The sequence below is a fragment of the Coenobita brevimanus genome, chromosome 69 (genome assembly GCF_032717465.1).
Source record: "Coenobita brevimanus isolate Jiangsu-jjx chromosome 69, ASM3271746v2, whole genome shotgun sequence".
Lineage (NCBI taxonomy): Eukaryota > Metazoa > Arthropoda > Malacostraca > Decapoda > Coenobitidae > Coenobita > Coenobita brevimanus.
The window spans coordinates 30,420,827-30,437,552 of NC_137022.1; the positions used below are offsets into that span (position 1 = coordinate 30,420,827).

The 16,726-nt window shown below is 42.0% G+C and overlaps 1 protein-coding gene across 1 annotated transcript; it reads left to right on the forward strand.

Moving 5' to 3' along the window:
* The first annotated feature begins 5,927 nt into the window (after positions 1-5,927).
* Orct (Organic cation transporter) lies at positions 5,928-15,586 on the forward strand. The gene is made up of 11 exons (XM_080277254.1): positions 5,928-6,111; positions 9,552-9,668; positions 10,937-11,042; positions 11,222-11,325; positions 12,305-12,459; positions 12,919-13,087; positions 13,320-13,416; positions 13,850-13,980; positions 14,328-14,542; positions 15,081-15,262; positions 15,446-15,586. The coding sequence occupies exons 1-11, from the start codon at positions 5,975-5,977 to the stop codon at positions 15,584-15,586; spliced, it is 1,554 nt and encodes a 517-aa protein (XP_080133380.1). The 5' UTR covers positions 5,928-5,974.
* Positions 15,587-16,726: the final 1,140 nt, after the last annotated feature.

Below are 16,726 nucleotides of genomic sequence, written 5' to 3' on the forward strand. Positions count from 1 at the left end.
GAGTACTTTTTTTCTTTTTCATTCGAAGCTTATTTTTATTTCTATGGGACTATTTTTCAGCTACGGAGAGATGCACAGGTGTTAATGAAGGCTGTGTATCACCCCTCCAATTTGAAAACTCTCTTGGGCTGTTTAAATTCCCCCCGTCGCATCATTATTACATTACAAAAGCCCACATAATAAAGGAGGGAAGGAGGAACGGGGAGGAGCAGGGGAGCATGCGCATAGGGAAGCTGGCAAGAGGATGGGAGTTGCATTGGCTTGCCGTGATAGTCTCCCTCCGACTGTCGTGAAGTGCAGTGCAGGTCATCCCCTTCTCTAAACCTCCCTTCAGTGGCATCCTGGTCCCACACGGAGCTGAGGGAAAGAAGGGATGAGGAAGACATAAGGTAGGCCATTTTGTGCTAGTCTCCCCTTCAAACAATACTTACTAGGCGCGTCTGAAAATAGGCTACTCTCTTTAGCCTTCCACCCAGGCAATGTTAGGCTACTCCGGTACATGAATCTGATATACAAACAAATGTACTATAAAATTTCGTTGTATGTGTACTCCATGTCCTTCTCTGATCCAAGTGCTCTTCTTCTGCAGGTCTGCAATAAAATATTTCCATTGTCTGAGAGGCAGCCCAGGCAACGTTAGGTCCCCGGTACAGAGATGGATTTCAGAACAAATGAAAGATAATATCCCGTCATATAAGTACCCTGTGCCACCGGTCCGGCTACGCTTTTCCTGTACTGTACGTCTAAAAATAAAATCTCTCTCTCTCTCTCTCTCTCTCTCTCTCTCTCTCTCTCTCTCTCTCTCTCTCTCTCTCTCTCTCTCTCTTTCTAAGATGTACAGGAGAATAATAGTGCAGAAGCATCACATATATCATTTATTTTTCTTTAGCATCGCTTCCACAGCAATTTATTTTTTTTAGTACCACAATTATAGCAATTTATTTTCTCGTAGCCTAATTCCATGGCGATTTATTTTCCCTTAGCGCCTCTTCATGGCAATTCATTTTCCCTAACACCTCTTCATAGCAATTTATTTTCTAGTAGCACCTCTTCCATAGCAATTTATTTTCCAGTAGTACCTCTTCCATAGCAATTTATTATCCCGTAGCACCTTTTCCATAGCAATTTATTTTCCCGTAGCACCTCTTCCATAGCGATTTATTTCCTCCAACAGATCTTTAATATCATCGTCTTCGTAACCGACGCAAAATGAGTTAATATTATGTAACCGTACGAGAATTTTTAAGGTAGTCTGTAAAAGATAAATCGCTTAGGGAGAGGCGTTACGCAGACTTCAAATGCTGCCTAGAATACGACGCTGTATCATATAGTTTGATGATATTTGTTTTACATGAAATATCCTTTACAGATACAGATAATTCTCTCTCTCTCTCTCTCTCTCTCTCTCTCTCACACACACACACACACACACACACACACACACACACACACACACACACACACACAAAGCCTTTAATTGATTTACACAGGGCTTATCAGGGGACTTTAGATAAGGTTTTATTTGCCGTAGTTTGTACGCCTTATCTATCCATATATCTCACTATCTATCTGTCTATTCATCCATCCATCTATCTATCTATCCATCTATATATCCTCCCATCTATCTATATATCTATCAATAGTCAGACGCCTTAATCCCACAAGAGCTGGCCACAAACGTATCGCCTCCATGTCACCCTGTCCACTGACATTTCGATGCCCTCCCCTCGACTTTCACCCCCCTCTCTCAAATATCTCTCTACTTCATCCCTCCATCTCGTCCTCGGTCTCCCCCTTCTCCACCTCACTCACACACACTCTCCTATAGTCAGTCTCACTCTCCATCCTCCCCATATGGCCAAACCAATGTCGATATTTTGAAATTCCTCGTAACCCAAAATTCGAAAATGGACGATAGAGGCGGGAAAGGCGACCGATTTTTATTTATTTATTTATTATTATTATTATTATTATTATTATTATTATTATTATTATTATTTGCATTTGGCTCTACGCTGATGAATTTTGATTGAAGCGGATATGTGTTTTTCTTTCTTCTCGATCGTGACTGTCTATAAATGTGCACACGACCTTCTTGCACACACACACACACACACACACACACACACACACACACACACACACACACACACACACACACACACACACACACACTTTCTGGTCACTTATAAGCTTGTTTGTGAGGGGACACGCACATGCATACACCCTAGCTTGTTTTGTGAACGGAAAATAATTGAACCCCGTGTATTGGAGATGTATGTATGTATGTATGTATAGCTCCTGTATGAACATATTGTTATGTAGGTATATTCGATATACGTGTGTGCGTATGTAGTGTTGTATATTTGTGAAAAAGTTACTACATGGCAGTATTGTGATACCAACTCTAACGTATGGGAGTGAAGCTTGGACATTGTTGGAAGGACACAAGTCAAGAGTGAGAGCAGTGGAAATGAGTTATTGAAGAGGAGCCTGTGGAGTCACATGGAGAGACAGGCTGACGAATGAAGATATAAAGGAGCGTTGTGGTGTGGATGTGGATGTGATAGGAAGTGTTATGAGGAACACACTGAGGTGGTTTGGCCATGTGGAGAGGATGGAGGGTGAAAGACTGACGAAGAGAGTGTATGTGAGTGAGGTGGAGGGGGGAAGAGGGAGGGGGAGGCCGAGGATGAGATGGAGGGATGGGGTGGAGAGGTATATGAGAGAGGGGTGTGTGAGTTGGGAGCAGGGCAGTGAAATGGCGGGGGACAGGACGACGTGGAGGCGATTTGCTTGTTGCCACCCCAAACGGGATTGAGGCGTCTGGCAATAGATAGATAGATAGTATATTTGTTGCGTTGAATGGTGCGTCTATCTATCTATCTATTGCCAGACGCCATAATCCCGTACGGGGTGGCCATTTGACTCTGAGTTATATGTTTTACAGAGAGGGGCACTAACCCTCCACCAACCCACTTGACACGTAGTGAGCACGTATGGTTTGGTTATATGGTGTATGTATATACTGGTGTACTGTATGTATATTTCGATGCATGTAGTGTTGCATGTTCTGATGAATGTGTGCATGTGTGAAGTGTTGGATATTTAGATGCGTTTAGTGCGTAATTACGGCGCTCCAATCGAACTGAGTCTATGCTGGATTATATCCAAGGGGTGGTTGGGGTTTATTGCTCACGTAATGCCACTCAGGGATGAGTGAGGCTGATCACTCTCATCTTAAAAGTCAGGACCAACTTGCCTAGCCCCGGGCTCCTACGCTCATCATGGGGCAAGTTGGGAAACATAGGATTGAATGATGGATGGATGGATGTGGGTAGTGCTGTATATATCAGTGAATGTGTGTGTATAAGTGTAGTGTTGTGTATATTGATGCTTGTGTATGTAGTGTATGTATGTATGTATATAATTATATATGTATGAATATACGTATCACCATGCCCACCACCAAACAGCAGTCTCAGTGCAATCGATGCAACGTAGCCCATCGCATGTCACCAATGGGCACCAAGCCTGAACCGTCCATACTGAATACATGCTAGGGACTGTCACATGCAGGACGGGTAATGGGGAAGTATTAGGTCGGTGGGTCTTGTGGAATAATCACAAGTTTCGCTAAGTTAGTCCTCTCTCTCTCTCTCTCTCTCTCTCTCTCTCTCTCTGCTTAATTCACACTTCATATAGAACTGCAGATGTCCACACCAAATAAAAAAGAAGTTTACAGCCTATAATTAATGATGACAAATTTGCTCAGGTGATGTGATGTGGTATGGTGTGGGGGTGTGATTTGGTGGTGTGTGGTGTGGTGTGTTATGGTGTGGGGGTGTGGTGTGGTGTGGTATGGTGTGGGGGTGTGGTGTGGTGTGGTATGGTGTGGGGGTGTGGTGTGATACGGTGGTGTGTGGTGTGGATTGGTGTGGTGGTGTGTGATGTAGTGTAATGTGAAGAGAGAGAGAGAGAGAGAGAGAGAGAGAGAGAGAGAGAGAGAGAGAGAGAGAGAGAGAGAGAGAACAGTTCCTTAGGTATAAACTTAGGCAAACCGGAAGTCCCCGTAATGTCTTGTGTGTGTGTGTGTGTGTGTGTGTGTGTGTGTGTGTGTGTGTAGATGTAGGTGTAGGTGTAGGGTTTCCGTGTACAGGCGGAGACAAAAGTAAGTCTAATATTTCACCCATTCCTCTTCACGCTCTGCTCTCTTGGCTAACATTGCTAAGCTGAGGGAGACTTGGTGAGTTTCTCTGCCTATAGCTGAGAATTATTATCATTATTATTTTCATTCTTATTCTTATTTTTATTCTTATTCTTATTTTTATTCTTATTCTTATTATTACTATTATTTTTATTATTATTATTATTATTATTATTATTATTATAACTGCAAGTACTACTACTACTAGTATTGCTACTACTACTATCATCATCATCATCATCATCATTAGTAGCAGTTGTAGTAGTAGTAGTAGTAGTAGTAGTAGTATTTGATACGACGCGTCAGCCAAAAGTATATAGTAGGCGCAGTGGATGGAGTACTAAACCTACCCTTTCTCCAGGCTGTGTGCGTGTGTGTGTGTGTGTGTGTGTGTGTGTGTGTGTGTGTGTGTCAGAAAACTGTGTACGTTTTTCTTAATGTTACTTTAGGAGTGTGTCTATTTTATATTTTCCTTACAGGGAAGAGTGAAGGAAGGGGACAATAAGAAGGACAGGAGGAAGGAAGGAGAGAAGAAAGAAAAAGAGAAGAAGAGGAAGGAAGGAAGAAAGGAAGTAGAAAATAAAAAGGGAAGGAGGAAGGAGGGATAGAAGAAAGAAGAAGAGAAGGAGGAAGGAAGGAAGAGAGGAAGGAAAGAGGAAGGAAGAAAAAAAAAGAAAGAATGACGAAGGGAGGAAGAAAATAAGAAGGATGGAGGAAGGAAGAAAGGAAGGAATTAAAAAGAAGTAAGCAATGAAAGGAAGAAGGAAAAATAATACGAAACAGAATAATCAAAGAATAAACTAAGTGAAAACGAAGGAAGTAGAGAGGAAATAGGAGCGAAACGACGGAAGGAAGAAGGGAACGACGGAAGAAAGGAAGGAAGAGAGAAAGGGAGGAAGGAAGGAAGGAAGAGAGAAAGGGAGGAAGGAAGGAAAGAAGATGGGAAGGAAGGAAGGAAGATATGGACTTTAAAGATGAGAAAAACAGAAAGAATATGTGCGAAAGAGAGTTGATGAAGAGAAGGAAGGCAGAAGTAGAGAAGAGATAGTAGCGAGATCATGAAAATAAGAAAGAGGGAGAGGAGAAAGGAATGACGCTGAAGTTGGACTGAAAGAAGTAAATACAAGAACGGAAATAAATGAGAGAATGAGGAAGAGTGAAAGTAAATGATGTGGGAAGACTGCAATAATCAATAGGCTATACATTTGAACATTTGTGTAAGATTTAACAGTATTACCCGCAACGGACAGTACTTTCAGCAGTATTAAAAGCAAGAGTGGGCAGTATTATGCAAGTGAAAAGCAAGAAACTCATACAAAGTGGATACATTACTGGAAACTTGTGATAAAAAAAAAAAAAATGGACGCAACTGAAACATATAAGAAAAGAAAAACTCAGTGTAAGGCTACCAGACAGTAAATTTTAAGTATAGGACGCATCTCAGAAAATGCTAGAACAAGGGCAGATGCCATTTTGAATCTGAACCACTAAAGGTAGATATAATATTAACTAACAAACAAACTGAACAAAAAATACCAGAGTTAACTTAAAAAAACAAAAACAAACAAGAAGTGTCTGAATTGGAACCAGAAAAAGTAAATATAAACTAAAGAACAAATTGAGCAGAAGGCAATAGGAAGTTAGCTTCAAATACAAGACGAGTCTATAAATATATAGATAAAAAGATAAATATAAATAAAAACACAGGAAGAGAGAGCAAAGGACACCAACCGATTAGAATCCCCCGGGCAACGAAGATAAGCAAAGATGGAGGGGTACCTGTCGAAGATTGGTGAGTTTGGGCCGTATCAGCGGCGGATGTTCGTGCTTCTCTCTCTCCCCACGATCATCGTGTCCATGCAGAAGCTGGCCTGGGTCTTCCTTGGGGCCAGAGTTGATCATAGGTAAGAGTTTATCTTATTTTGTTATATAATATCAACATCTACAGCCCGACGCCACAATTCCGTAAGGAATAGCCATTAGTCTTTGAGTTAGTTGTTTCACGGGAAGGGGCGCTAAATCTCCTCCAACCCGCTTGTTGACGCTTATGGAATATGTATAGGTTGGTTATATGGTTACCACCCAAAGTTGTATTTGATTTCCTGGCTTACAGGACACCAGTAGGCTTATTGGTCAATGAAAAGCCACTCGAAAACGAAAGAAGAATTTTAAAATGTAAGAGGAAAGATGGGAGAAATAGAAAGAGAGGAGACCACAGAAAAAGACTGATAAAGGTGAAATAAGAAGCAGGCAGCACTACATCAAGTGAGTAGATGATGGTCGTCATATACGGTATCTTTTTTTATCTATGTTCTTAAAGTTTTTCTTGTGTAATACAGTGTCCTTCACCGTTACCACCACCAACACCTTTCACGGCTTTGTCATTTATACCACTTTGCAATGATGATGTGTTTTTATTTTTTTCTTGTCATCTTCAGACGATTTTGTTCATCTTGGACCTGGGAGATAAAGCTAGAGGGGTTGGATATACTCATTCATTACTAGACATAATTTCTAACCTTAGTAAACATATCTGAATGTAACAAAAACTGACCTTCAAAATGAGCCACTAAATTTCATGTGTTTGTGTGACGCGGGGAGATGGACATGCTAATATGTATGAAAATATTGTTTCCCGCACCCTCTCTCTTAACATGGTACGAAAAAAAAAAAAAAACATTGTATCTCTCTCTCTCTCTCTCTCTCTCTCTCTCTCTCTCTCTCTCTCTCTCTCTCGACATCCTCGGGAGGAGACGAAGGTTGGAAAACATTATTATAAAAAAGAAAAAGGAAAATGACAAGATTGCCTGAGACAGCATTTCCTGACACGGCACTGACTATCACTGCAGACACCCCCATCACCATCATCACCACCACCACCACCACCACCACCACCACCACCATCATCATCATCATCATCATCATCATCATCATCATTCATCTGCCCAGCTCTTACACTGGATCACTAATTCCTATAGTCGTTCTATTTTATGAAGGCAGTTTGGGTGGGACGCTTTGGGACCTCGCACTGTTAGCTCTGCTGTCACATCGCCGCCGACACACGTGTAATTATTTGTGCTCACCTCTCTCTCTCTCTCTCTCTCTCACTCTCCTATTTTAAGCTAGTAACTACTTATAAATGAATTTTAAACACTCTGTATAGATGTAATTCAATAAAAAAGCTATAGTATAGTATAAATCTCATAAGACTTGTCAAGGTTGCCTTTGAGACGTTGTCAGGTGGTGACACGAGGGACAGCCCTGCGTGAGTGGGTCATACTCGGTCAGTCTCCCGCCATGGAAGCTATTAAAAAAAAAAAAAAAAAACGCACCTATAGACTTTTACCTCAGGGATGGTGTGGAAAAAAAGTCGAAAACAAGCGAAAAAATTAAGAAAATACAATTAGTAGTAGTTAATATATAATATGAGACAGAGAGAGAGAGAGAGAGCGCATGTGTGTGGCGACGATGTGGCAACAGAGCTAACAGAGTGAGGTCCCAGAGGGCCCGACCCAAACTGCCTTGATAAAATAGAACGACTATAAGCTTTCCGATCGTGATTCCAAATAATTGTTAATGGTGTTTGTAGCGAGTGTACCGGGAGCACCACATTTCAGGATTTAAGTCAGCTATCAAGTATGCATACACACGTACACACACACACACACACACACACACACACACACACACACACACAGTCAAGCAGGAGCACACACATATACACATGGATACTCAAACAAAGACAGACACATACACACACGTGCACACAAACAAACACACACATACACACACACTCAAACAAAGAAGCACACACACACACACACACACACACACACACACACACACACACACACACACACACACACACACATTATTGTTTTTGAAAGAGGGCTCATAGTGAAAATTCATGCTCTAGCCTTGGATCTTCACTATACCTGAAGGTCCTTGTTTGCTCAAGTAGTAGTAGTACTAGTAGTAGTAGTAGTAGCAGTAGTAGTAGTAGTGGCAGTAGTATTAGCAGTAGTAGTGATGGTGGTGGTGGTGGTGGTGGTGGCAGTTGCGGAAGTGTTATTATTATTATTACTATTAATTATTATTATTATTATTATCATCATCATCATTATTATTAGTTGTTGTATCTGAAAATGTCTTCCTCAGTCTGTATTTCCCTCTGCCTACGACAGCGTTTCTTAACCTGGGGTGCTGAAATCAATTTTAGGGGGTGCTGGAAAATGCTTCATAATATTTTTTCTTACTGGATTTACTTAGTATTGGCATCCTTGATTTTTTTTTTTTTTTTGAGACAGTATAAAATAAACTGTCAGGCAGTACTTCACTTTAACCCTGCAGTAGTGTAGCAACTGCAGTCCCAGTAACCAGATGTAGAGGGGTGCTGGACTGAGACCTTATTACAAGGGGGGTGCTGAGGTCGGAAAAGGTTAAGAAACGATGGCCTACGACCTTCAGTCTTTGAAATACAATGTCTCCAGGCATGTCGAAGCAAACTGATCTTGAATTTCGTCTACTTTCGTTTTTCTTTTTTCCAGCGCCTTGCCTTTGGTTCTTTCTTCTTTGCATAGAAAGAAAATATCTCCATTAGAGACTGTTTGTATTGCCAAGGGAGTGCAGGATGGTTTACACGCAGCTGCATTGCACTGATATATTTCTGCGCCAACTGCCATGCTGATCTATGAACATACAAGAACATAGGGTTTTAAATTTGATTGTTTGCATGGTTTGACTTTTGATCCCATAAAACCTTTCAAAAGACCTGAAAAAAGGAAGGATGGGAGGAAGGAAGGAAGGAAGTAAAGCAAGCAAGAAAGAAAGAATGAATGAATGAAGGAAAAAGAAAGAATGAAAGTGATGCCGGAGGTGATTTGTCATGGAAGTTGTAATTGGCGAGATACTGGCGCCATATTTATTTATTTATTTATTTATTTTGGAAGAGGGAAAGAAGATGAAATAAATAAAGGAAATACAGTAGATTCCCAGCTTTGTTTGTGCACGTAATTAAAGCCAGGTCAGGAAAGCGTGCTGGTGTGTTGATGTGGGATTGTTATCTCGCCTCTAAAGGTGTTCAAGTGTATGTTTGTGTGTTTGTGTAATATAGTCTCTCTCTCTCTCTCTCTCTCTCTCTCTCTCTCTCTCTCTCTCTCTCTCTCTCTCTCAGGTATTTGCTGTGATGCAAAGGGCAGGATGCTGAGTTTCCCCTTAAGTGACCTAATGTTGCTTCTCTTTTTCCCTCATTTCCTCACTTTCATTCACCTTTTCTCTCTCTTTTCTCACTTTCTCACACTATTTCTTTCTCACTGTCTCACTTTCTCTATCTCTTTTCTCACAGATGTCGGCTGTGGTGGGAGGGAGAGGATGCTGACTTTGCCCTGAACGATGAAGTGAGAGAGATAGCCATCCCCTGGGACGACACCCGCGAAGGCTTCAGTCAGTGCTACATGTGGAGGTGAGGCCCTAACAATTTTTTCTAAGCGATTTATTTGGTAATTAAGCCTCACTCTCCCCTTCTGTGTTGCATAAATCCTTCCAATATTGCCTTACTCTGCATAAATAACGTGCAAAATGGACCAGCCTTAATGTATTCTGAGTGGGTGTAGAAGTTCCTAAACACATCTTCCTAAGCGATTAACTCTGGACGCAAAATTTTTCCATGTCATTCACCACCTCCTCAACCCCCAAAAAGGGCGATTTTTTTTTTTTTTTGTCCAGATTCTTTTTCTTTCTTTCTTTTTCTTTTTTCTTTTTTTTTTTTTTTGCTTCCATTTAGCGATACTTTTAAACGTGTGAAGGTTTTTATAAGTTATTAATGATGATGATGATGATGATGATGATGATGATGATGATGACGCTGATGATGTCAATTTTCAGTCTTAACAGTAGAGAAGTTTGGGTAGAATAGTAGAATAGTTTGGGTAGAATAGTAGAGTAATTTGGGTAGAATAGTAGAATAGTTTGAGTAGCATAGTAGAGCTATAGTATTCATGAGGGGGTTGGTGCGGAGTTATAATGTCTCAGGTGTTGATATAATTAGACTACTGGCCCCATTATATAGCAGTAAGCAGAGATAACAGAAGACGCCATTAGTAGTAGTAGTAGTAGTAGTAGTAATAATAATAATAGTAGTAATAGTAGCAGCAGTAGTAGTAGTAGTAGTATTGTTGTTGTTGTTGTTGTTATCATTATTATTATTATCATTATTATTATTGTTGTTATTGTTATTGTTATTATTATTATTATTATTATTATTATTATTATTATCATTATTGTTATTATTATCATTATTGTTATTATTATTATTATTATTATTATCATTATTATTATTATTATTATTAAAGGAGAGAACGAGAGAGAGATCACTTGTCAGTTCCCCTAGCCTCGTCAGCGTCCATATCTCTCTTTCTTACACACTCATTCCTATCCTCTCTTTCTCACACACTCATTCCATTCCTCTCTTTCTCACAAACTCATTTCTCTCTTTCGCACACACTTATTCCATGCCTCCCTTCCTCACACACTTCTGTCTTTTTCACACACTCATTCCATGCCTCTTTTTCTCACTCACTCATTTACCACAGCATATTTGTTCACCTTCTTCGTGCCCTACCACGCCACTGTTCACTTACTGCTATTTCCGTCTTTCTTTCTTTATTTCTTTCTTTATTCTCTCCCTATGACCATACCATCTAATGTACTAATATTCTTTTTTTTTTTCAGCAATGTGTCACAGGATCCGCTCTTTCGTCTCAACAGCAGCGTCCAGGAGCCGTGTGGTTCAGTGGTATACGACACCTCGGATTATGCCACCAGTGCCGTTATTGATGTGAGTATACCATAGACTTGGAGTATACCAGGGAATTCGCAAATATACCGTATACTCTTTTCATTTTAACTTGGCTCATATTTTCGTCTTTTTGCAGCTTATGTCGTTAGTGCTGTAATAGTAGCAATAGTATCTGTAGTAGTAGTAGTATAATAAATGTGCTACCCCTTCTCCTTTAGTACGAGTTGGTGTGTGGACGTGCCTGGCTGAGAGCGACTGTACAAAGCGTCTTTATGGTTGGCATGCTGGTTGGATCCTACCTCTTTGGCGACCTCTCTGACAGGTTGGTAGGCTGTCTATACATATATATATATATTTTTTCCTTGGTGAGCTGTCCATGTATATCTTTCTTGTTTCTGCCATTTATTTCCTCTATTTTCTCATTTATCTTTTCATTGTTTTGCTTCTGCCTTTCGTTAACATCAGTACCTTTCCGGTGACTTCTTACCTTTTCGGTGACCTCTCTGACAGGTTGGTGGGCTGTCTCTATATACCTTGTTTTTCTCTTGCATTTGTTTCTGTCATTAATTTACTGTGTTCTCTCATATACCTTTTCTTTTTTTTATTTCTGCTTTTCATTAACATTCTCTACATTTTTTTCTATTTTCTCATATATCTTTTCATTTTTCACTTTTGCCTTTTGTTAACATTCTCTTCTCCGTCCTCTTTCACCGTCTTCAGAAACTTGACAATCCCTCTCCGTTCTACTATGGCCGTAGGTACTCTCTCGGGGGCGGAAATGTTCTCACGGCGACGGTGAGAACACTTCCGGGCTTCAGATAACGAAACAGTTTTTATCCGAATATAACTTAATGTGGAGGATGTATTGAGGGGAAGCCACAACGAAATAACTAATTTTTATAAAACAATATAGGTTAACGATTAAAGTAAAAAAGATCAAGGTTAACCCCCTTACACTGATCGTTGCCATGCTGTGCTAAAAATTATTATGAGCTGCCCCTCAAACTTCCCACCAAATTTGGCTATAATCGGAGGGAAAATATTCGTTGTAGCATGGCCTAAATATTCTCAATGTGGCCGAACTCACGGTGGTCGGTACTATTCTCACGGCCACCCTCTTCACTTTCTCTCCTCTGCACCACTCTAAAGCTGCCATTCCTCCTTCCTTCCTCTGCATTATCTCTCTCCCTCCTTCCCTCCACCATCCTGCCTCTCAGTTTTCTTCCTTCCTTTTCTCCTTCCTTCCTCTGCCTCATTTCTCTCCCTCTCCACCACCTACCTAACCTCCGTCTCCACCACAGACTGGGCCGCAAGCCAGTGTTCCTCAGCGCCCTGGTCCTGATGGTGGTGGTGGGGCTGGGGCAGGCCGTCATCCCCGACTACTACGCCTTCACCACCCTCAGGTTCATTCTCGGCACCTCACTCCAGGGCGTCTTCCTCGTCGCCTACGTCATGTGTTAGTATGGGGTGCCTGGGTGTATAGTACAGTTTGCTGTTTGTTAGGTTGGCTTTGGTTAGCTTATGTTAGAGGAAGGTGGATTCAGGGTAGTGTGATTAGGTTTGGTTAGATTGGGTTGCGTTGGGTTAAGATGAATGGTGTCAGGTTAAATTAATTCAGATTCAGTTAAATTCAGTTAGCTAGGTTGAACTGCGCCATAGCAAGTTCATTCTCAGTTCATCATTGCAGATTGTCTCCCTCATCGCCCATGTCGCTGGGTAGTGTGGTTAAGTTTGGCTTGGTGCGGGTTAGTTTGGTGTGTTTTGGATCACTTTTTTGAAATGTCGACGAAAGTCCCCCATAGAATATACCAATACATAAATAGTGGCATAACTCTTCCAGCCAGCAGTGCCACGTATCAGAGCACACCTGTTTATTCCCTTTATCGACTCAATGTCACACTTATCCTTCCGGCAGCGATGGAGTTGGTTGGCAAGTCGAGGCGTGTGTTAGTAGGGGTGTTGGCACAGGCCTTCTACACCGTGGGTTACTTCACCGCCGCTCTCCTCGCCTACTTCATCACATCATGGCGCTGGCTGCAGGTGGCCATGACGCTGCCTGCCATACTCTTCATCCCATATTACTGGTTAGTTCCGGGGCTCTGTTATGTGTTGGTTTTAGCAGGAAGGACAAGGAAAGCATGCAGCAAAATGTGTCTAGTTCATCATACAAGTAAAAGAATCACAGTTGCGACAGAGAAACTATCGTGTGTTCTAGAATCTTGTCCCATAGTGTTCTTTTCCAATTTAGTTCACGTGAAAAGAGTATAACCCACCTCGTCTCTCTCTCTCTCTCTCTCTCTCTCTGTTTCACACCAGGGTAATCCCGGAGTCGACCCGTTGGCTGATAGCGAAAAGACGAACTACGGAGGCAAGGGTCATCCTCGAGAAGGCAGCCAAGGCTAATAAGAAGGAGGTCAGTGTTATTATTATTATTATTATTATTATTATTATGAGATGGTTTGGCCATGTGGAGGATGAACAATGAGAGACAGACTAGAAGAGCGTATGCGGGAGGTAGAGGAAGTGAAGGAGACTAAGGATGTGGTAAAAGGATGGAATGGAGAGATTAGAGAGAGGGTTTGAGCTGCAGGGAGGGCAGCCAAATATCAGAGGACAGGGCGATGTGGAGGCGATTTGTTTATGGCCACCTCTTACGAGATTAAGGCTTATGGCAATAGATAGATTGACAGATAGGTGGATAGATAGGTACACGGATAGATAAATAAACAGATAGATAAATAGGTAGATAACTAGACAGATAGATAAACAGATAGGTAAATAGATAAACAGATAGACAAATAGACAGATAAAGCGAAGAGTTCACTGCAATTCTCACTCTCCCACAGGTGACGGAGGAGGCACTGTTGGAGGCACTGGAGGTGACGAAGCTGGAGAAGGGGGAGGCCCACGGCAATTTCCTAGACCTCTTCCGCTACCCTAACCTCCGACGCAAGACTCTCAATATCTTCTTTAACTGGTAAGAGTGTAGGCCAGGTATCTTTTTGCCTTATCTTTTTTGGTCTGTATCTGTGTGTGTGTGTGTGTGTGTGTGTGTGTGTGTGTGGTGTGTGTGTGTGTGTGTGTTTTAGCTAGTAGCATGTGCTGAATGGCTCTGTTGTAGTTTGTTATTATTATGGTTCTTATTGTTATTATTATTGTTATTATTGTTATTATTGTTATCATCATCATCATCATCATCACCATCGTCATTATTATCCTATCCTACCCTGCCTTACTTACCCCACCCTACCCTATCCTACCTTACTTTACCCAACCTCACACCACCCCTCCCCTCTCCTACCCTAACCCTACCTCCTCCCTCAGGTTCGTCAACAGTGGGGTGTACTACGGGTTGTCCCTGAACACGGGTAATCTGGGGGGCAACGCGTACCTGAACTTTATCATCAGTGGGGCGGTGGAGCTCCCGGCCCATGTCATCACCATCCTTCTGCTGGATAGGATAGGCCGCCGCATCCCTCTAGCCGCCTTCCTAGCCCTGGGGGGACTGGCACTGCTATCCACACTCTTCATCCCCAGTGGTTAGTAGTGGCAGTGTTGTGTAGGGCGTAACGTACCTGCATCTCAAAGCTTTTTATTGCTGTACCACACTGTAACTTGGATGTCTTAAACCTTCTTATTATTGTATCACTTTGCTCTCATCTGGTGCTAAAAGAGGGATGCCTTCACGTGGTGGCACCGGTATAAGTGGGTGTTTCCGCTGCCTAGTTATACAGACGTCCAGCAGTTCCCTTCCTAACCCCCAAAATGCTGATGGTGGATTGCATAAGGGTAACCAGCTTGCAATCTACTGTGTTCACATTCAAATGAGGCTGGGGCTGCAACTACTACGACTACAATCACTAGCACTACGATGACGATGATAATGATGATGACAGTAATGAAAATGTTGAAGGAGAAGATGACAATGATGATGAGGATGAGGAGGATGAAGGAGGAGGAGGATAATAATGATGATGATAATAGTAATGATGATAACAACGATGATGATAATGATGATGACGATAACGATGATGGTGATGATGATTTAGCATTATTACCCCTCCTAACTGTCCTCAGACCTACAATGGGTGATAATCACCCTTGCGATGGTGGGCAAACTCTGCATCACGGGGTCCTATGCCATCATCTACGTCCTCACCGCCGAAATATTCCCCACTGTGGTGCGGAACGTGGGCGTGGGCAGCTCCTCCATGGTGGCACGCATTGGGGGGGCACTGGCTCCCTATATTAATCTGCTGGTGAGTTGGAGAGAGAGAGAGAGAGAGAGAGAGAGAGAGACTGCATGTGCCTCGCGAGATTGTCAACATATTTCTACTTTCTTCTCTTAAATTTTCCTCCTCCATAATCTGTCGTCCTATCTACCTATCTCCCTCAGTTATTTAAACGTTTATTTATTTATTTGCACATCTGTTTGCTCCTAGGGTGACATTTGGAGGCCTGTTCCACTGATCATCTTCGGGAGTTTGTCGGTAACGGCGGGTCTGCTCTCTCTCCTGTTGCCTGAGACCCTGGGGAGACGCCTGCCCGAGACGATTGAGGATGGGGAGAACTTCGGCAGGTGAGAGAGAGAGAGAGAGAGAGAGGTTGTTTTTTTTTTGGCTTAAGGGGTTAATTGTAGGAGAGGATGAAAAATCAGGAGCAAGAAAGGATGAGAGTCGAGGACAAGAGAGGATGAGATGATGGATGAATGAACGCTTTACCCACAGTCGTTAATCTCTTTTTTCATCGTCTTACATTTTAATTTCTGTATTTATCGTCAGAGCATCGCTGGAGCTTGATGGAGCAGCGATTAATGCCGAGCAACAGCAGCTGAGGATACTGACGGAGGACCCACAGGAAAAGGTGGACGGGATGGTAGAGGACAAGACTGGCGTTGTCTCCTGGTCCACCTTCCCAGACCATATTGACGATGTGGCTGTGAAATGCTGAAGAGATATTTTCGTGTCTCATTTAACCAGCATCAGTACTGGATATTTCTCATTATATTAAGTAATATTGCCTGTGCTGAAGTTATCACAGTCATTAGGGTGTTCAGGCCGATGTACGGTACCAGTCTTTCCTAACTAACCACGCCAATTTTATGAGGAAATTTGTGAAACAGTATTTTGGAACACAACCCAGACGTATACGGTGGTACATATTTTAAAGACTCGGTTCTCCTGTGTTGAGGGGGGCGCTCAGTTCTTGTGTGCTGCTGGGACGGCTTAGTTCTCGTGTTGCGGGGACGGCTTTTTCAGAGTTCCCGGTGTCTACCTGGCATCATTTCCTACCTCCCATAACCCTTTTCATACATTATAGCGCTGTTTACATTCATCGATTGCTTTGTTCATAAGATACTTTACAAAAAATAGCCACACTATGTCTGCGTTCCTTACACCAAGAGAGCCGGCCCACCAACACACGAGAATTGGGATGTGTTATAGATGTACCACTCTGTATAACAAGGGCTTAGTATATTCCCTGTGTACAGTATTCCTAGTGTAAGATGGGCACAAACAATGGATACACCTAAAGCAATATATCGTTACTATTTTTGACACGCAGTACTAATTCTTTTTTTACTTAATATTGTAACTTTTTATACAACTGTAGCTTCTAACCGTCGCCGTTGTTCAGGTATGATGATGATGATGATGATTATAGTGATGGTAATAATGATAATGGTAATGATAGTGATGATGATGATGATGATGGTAATGATG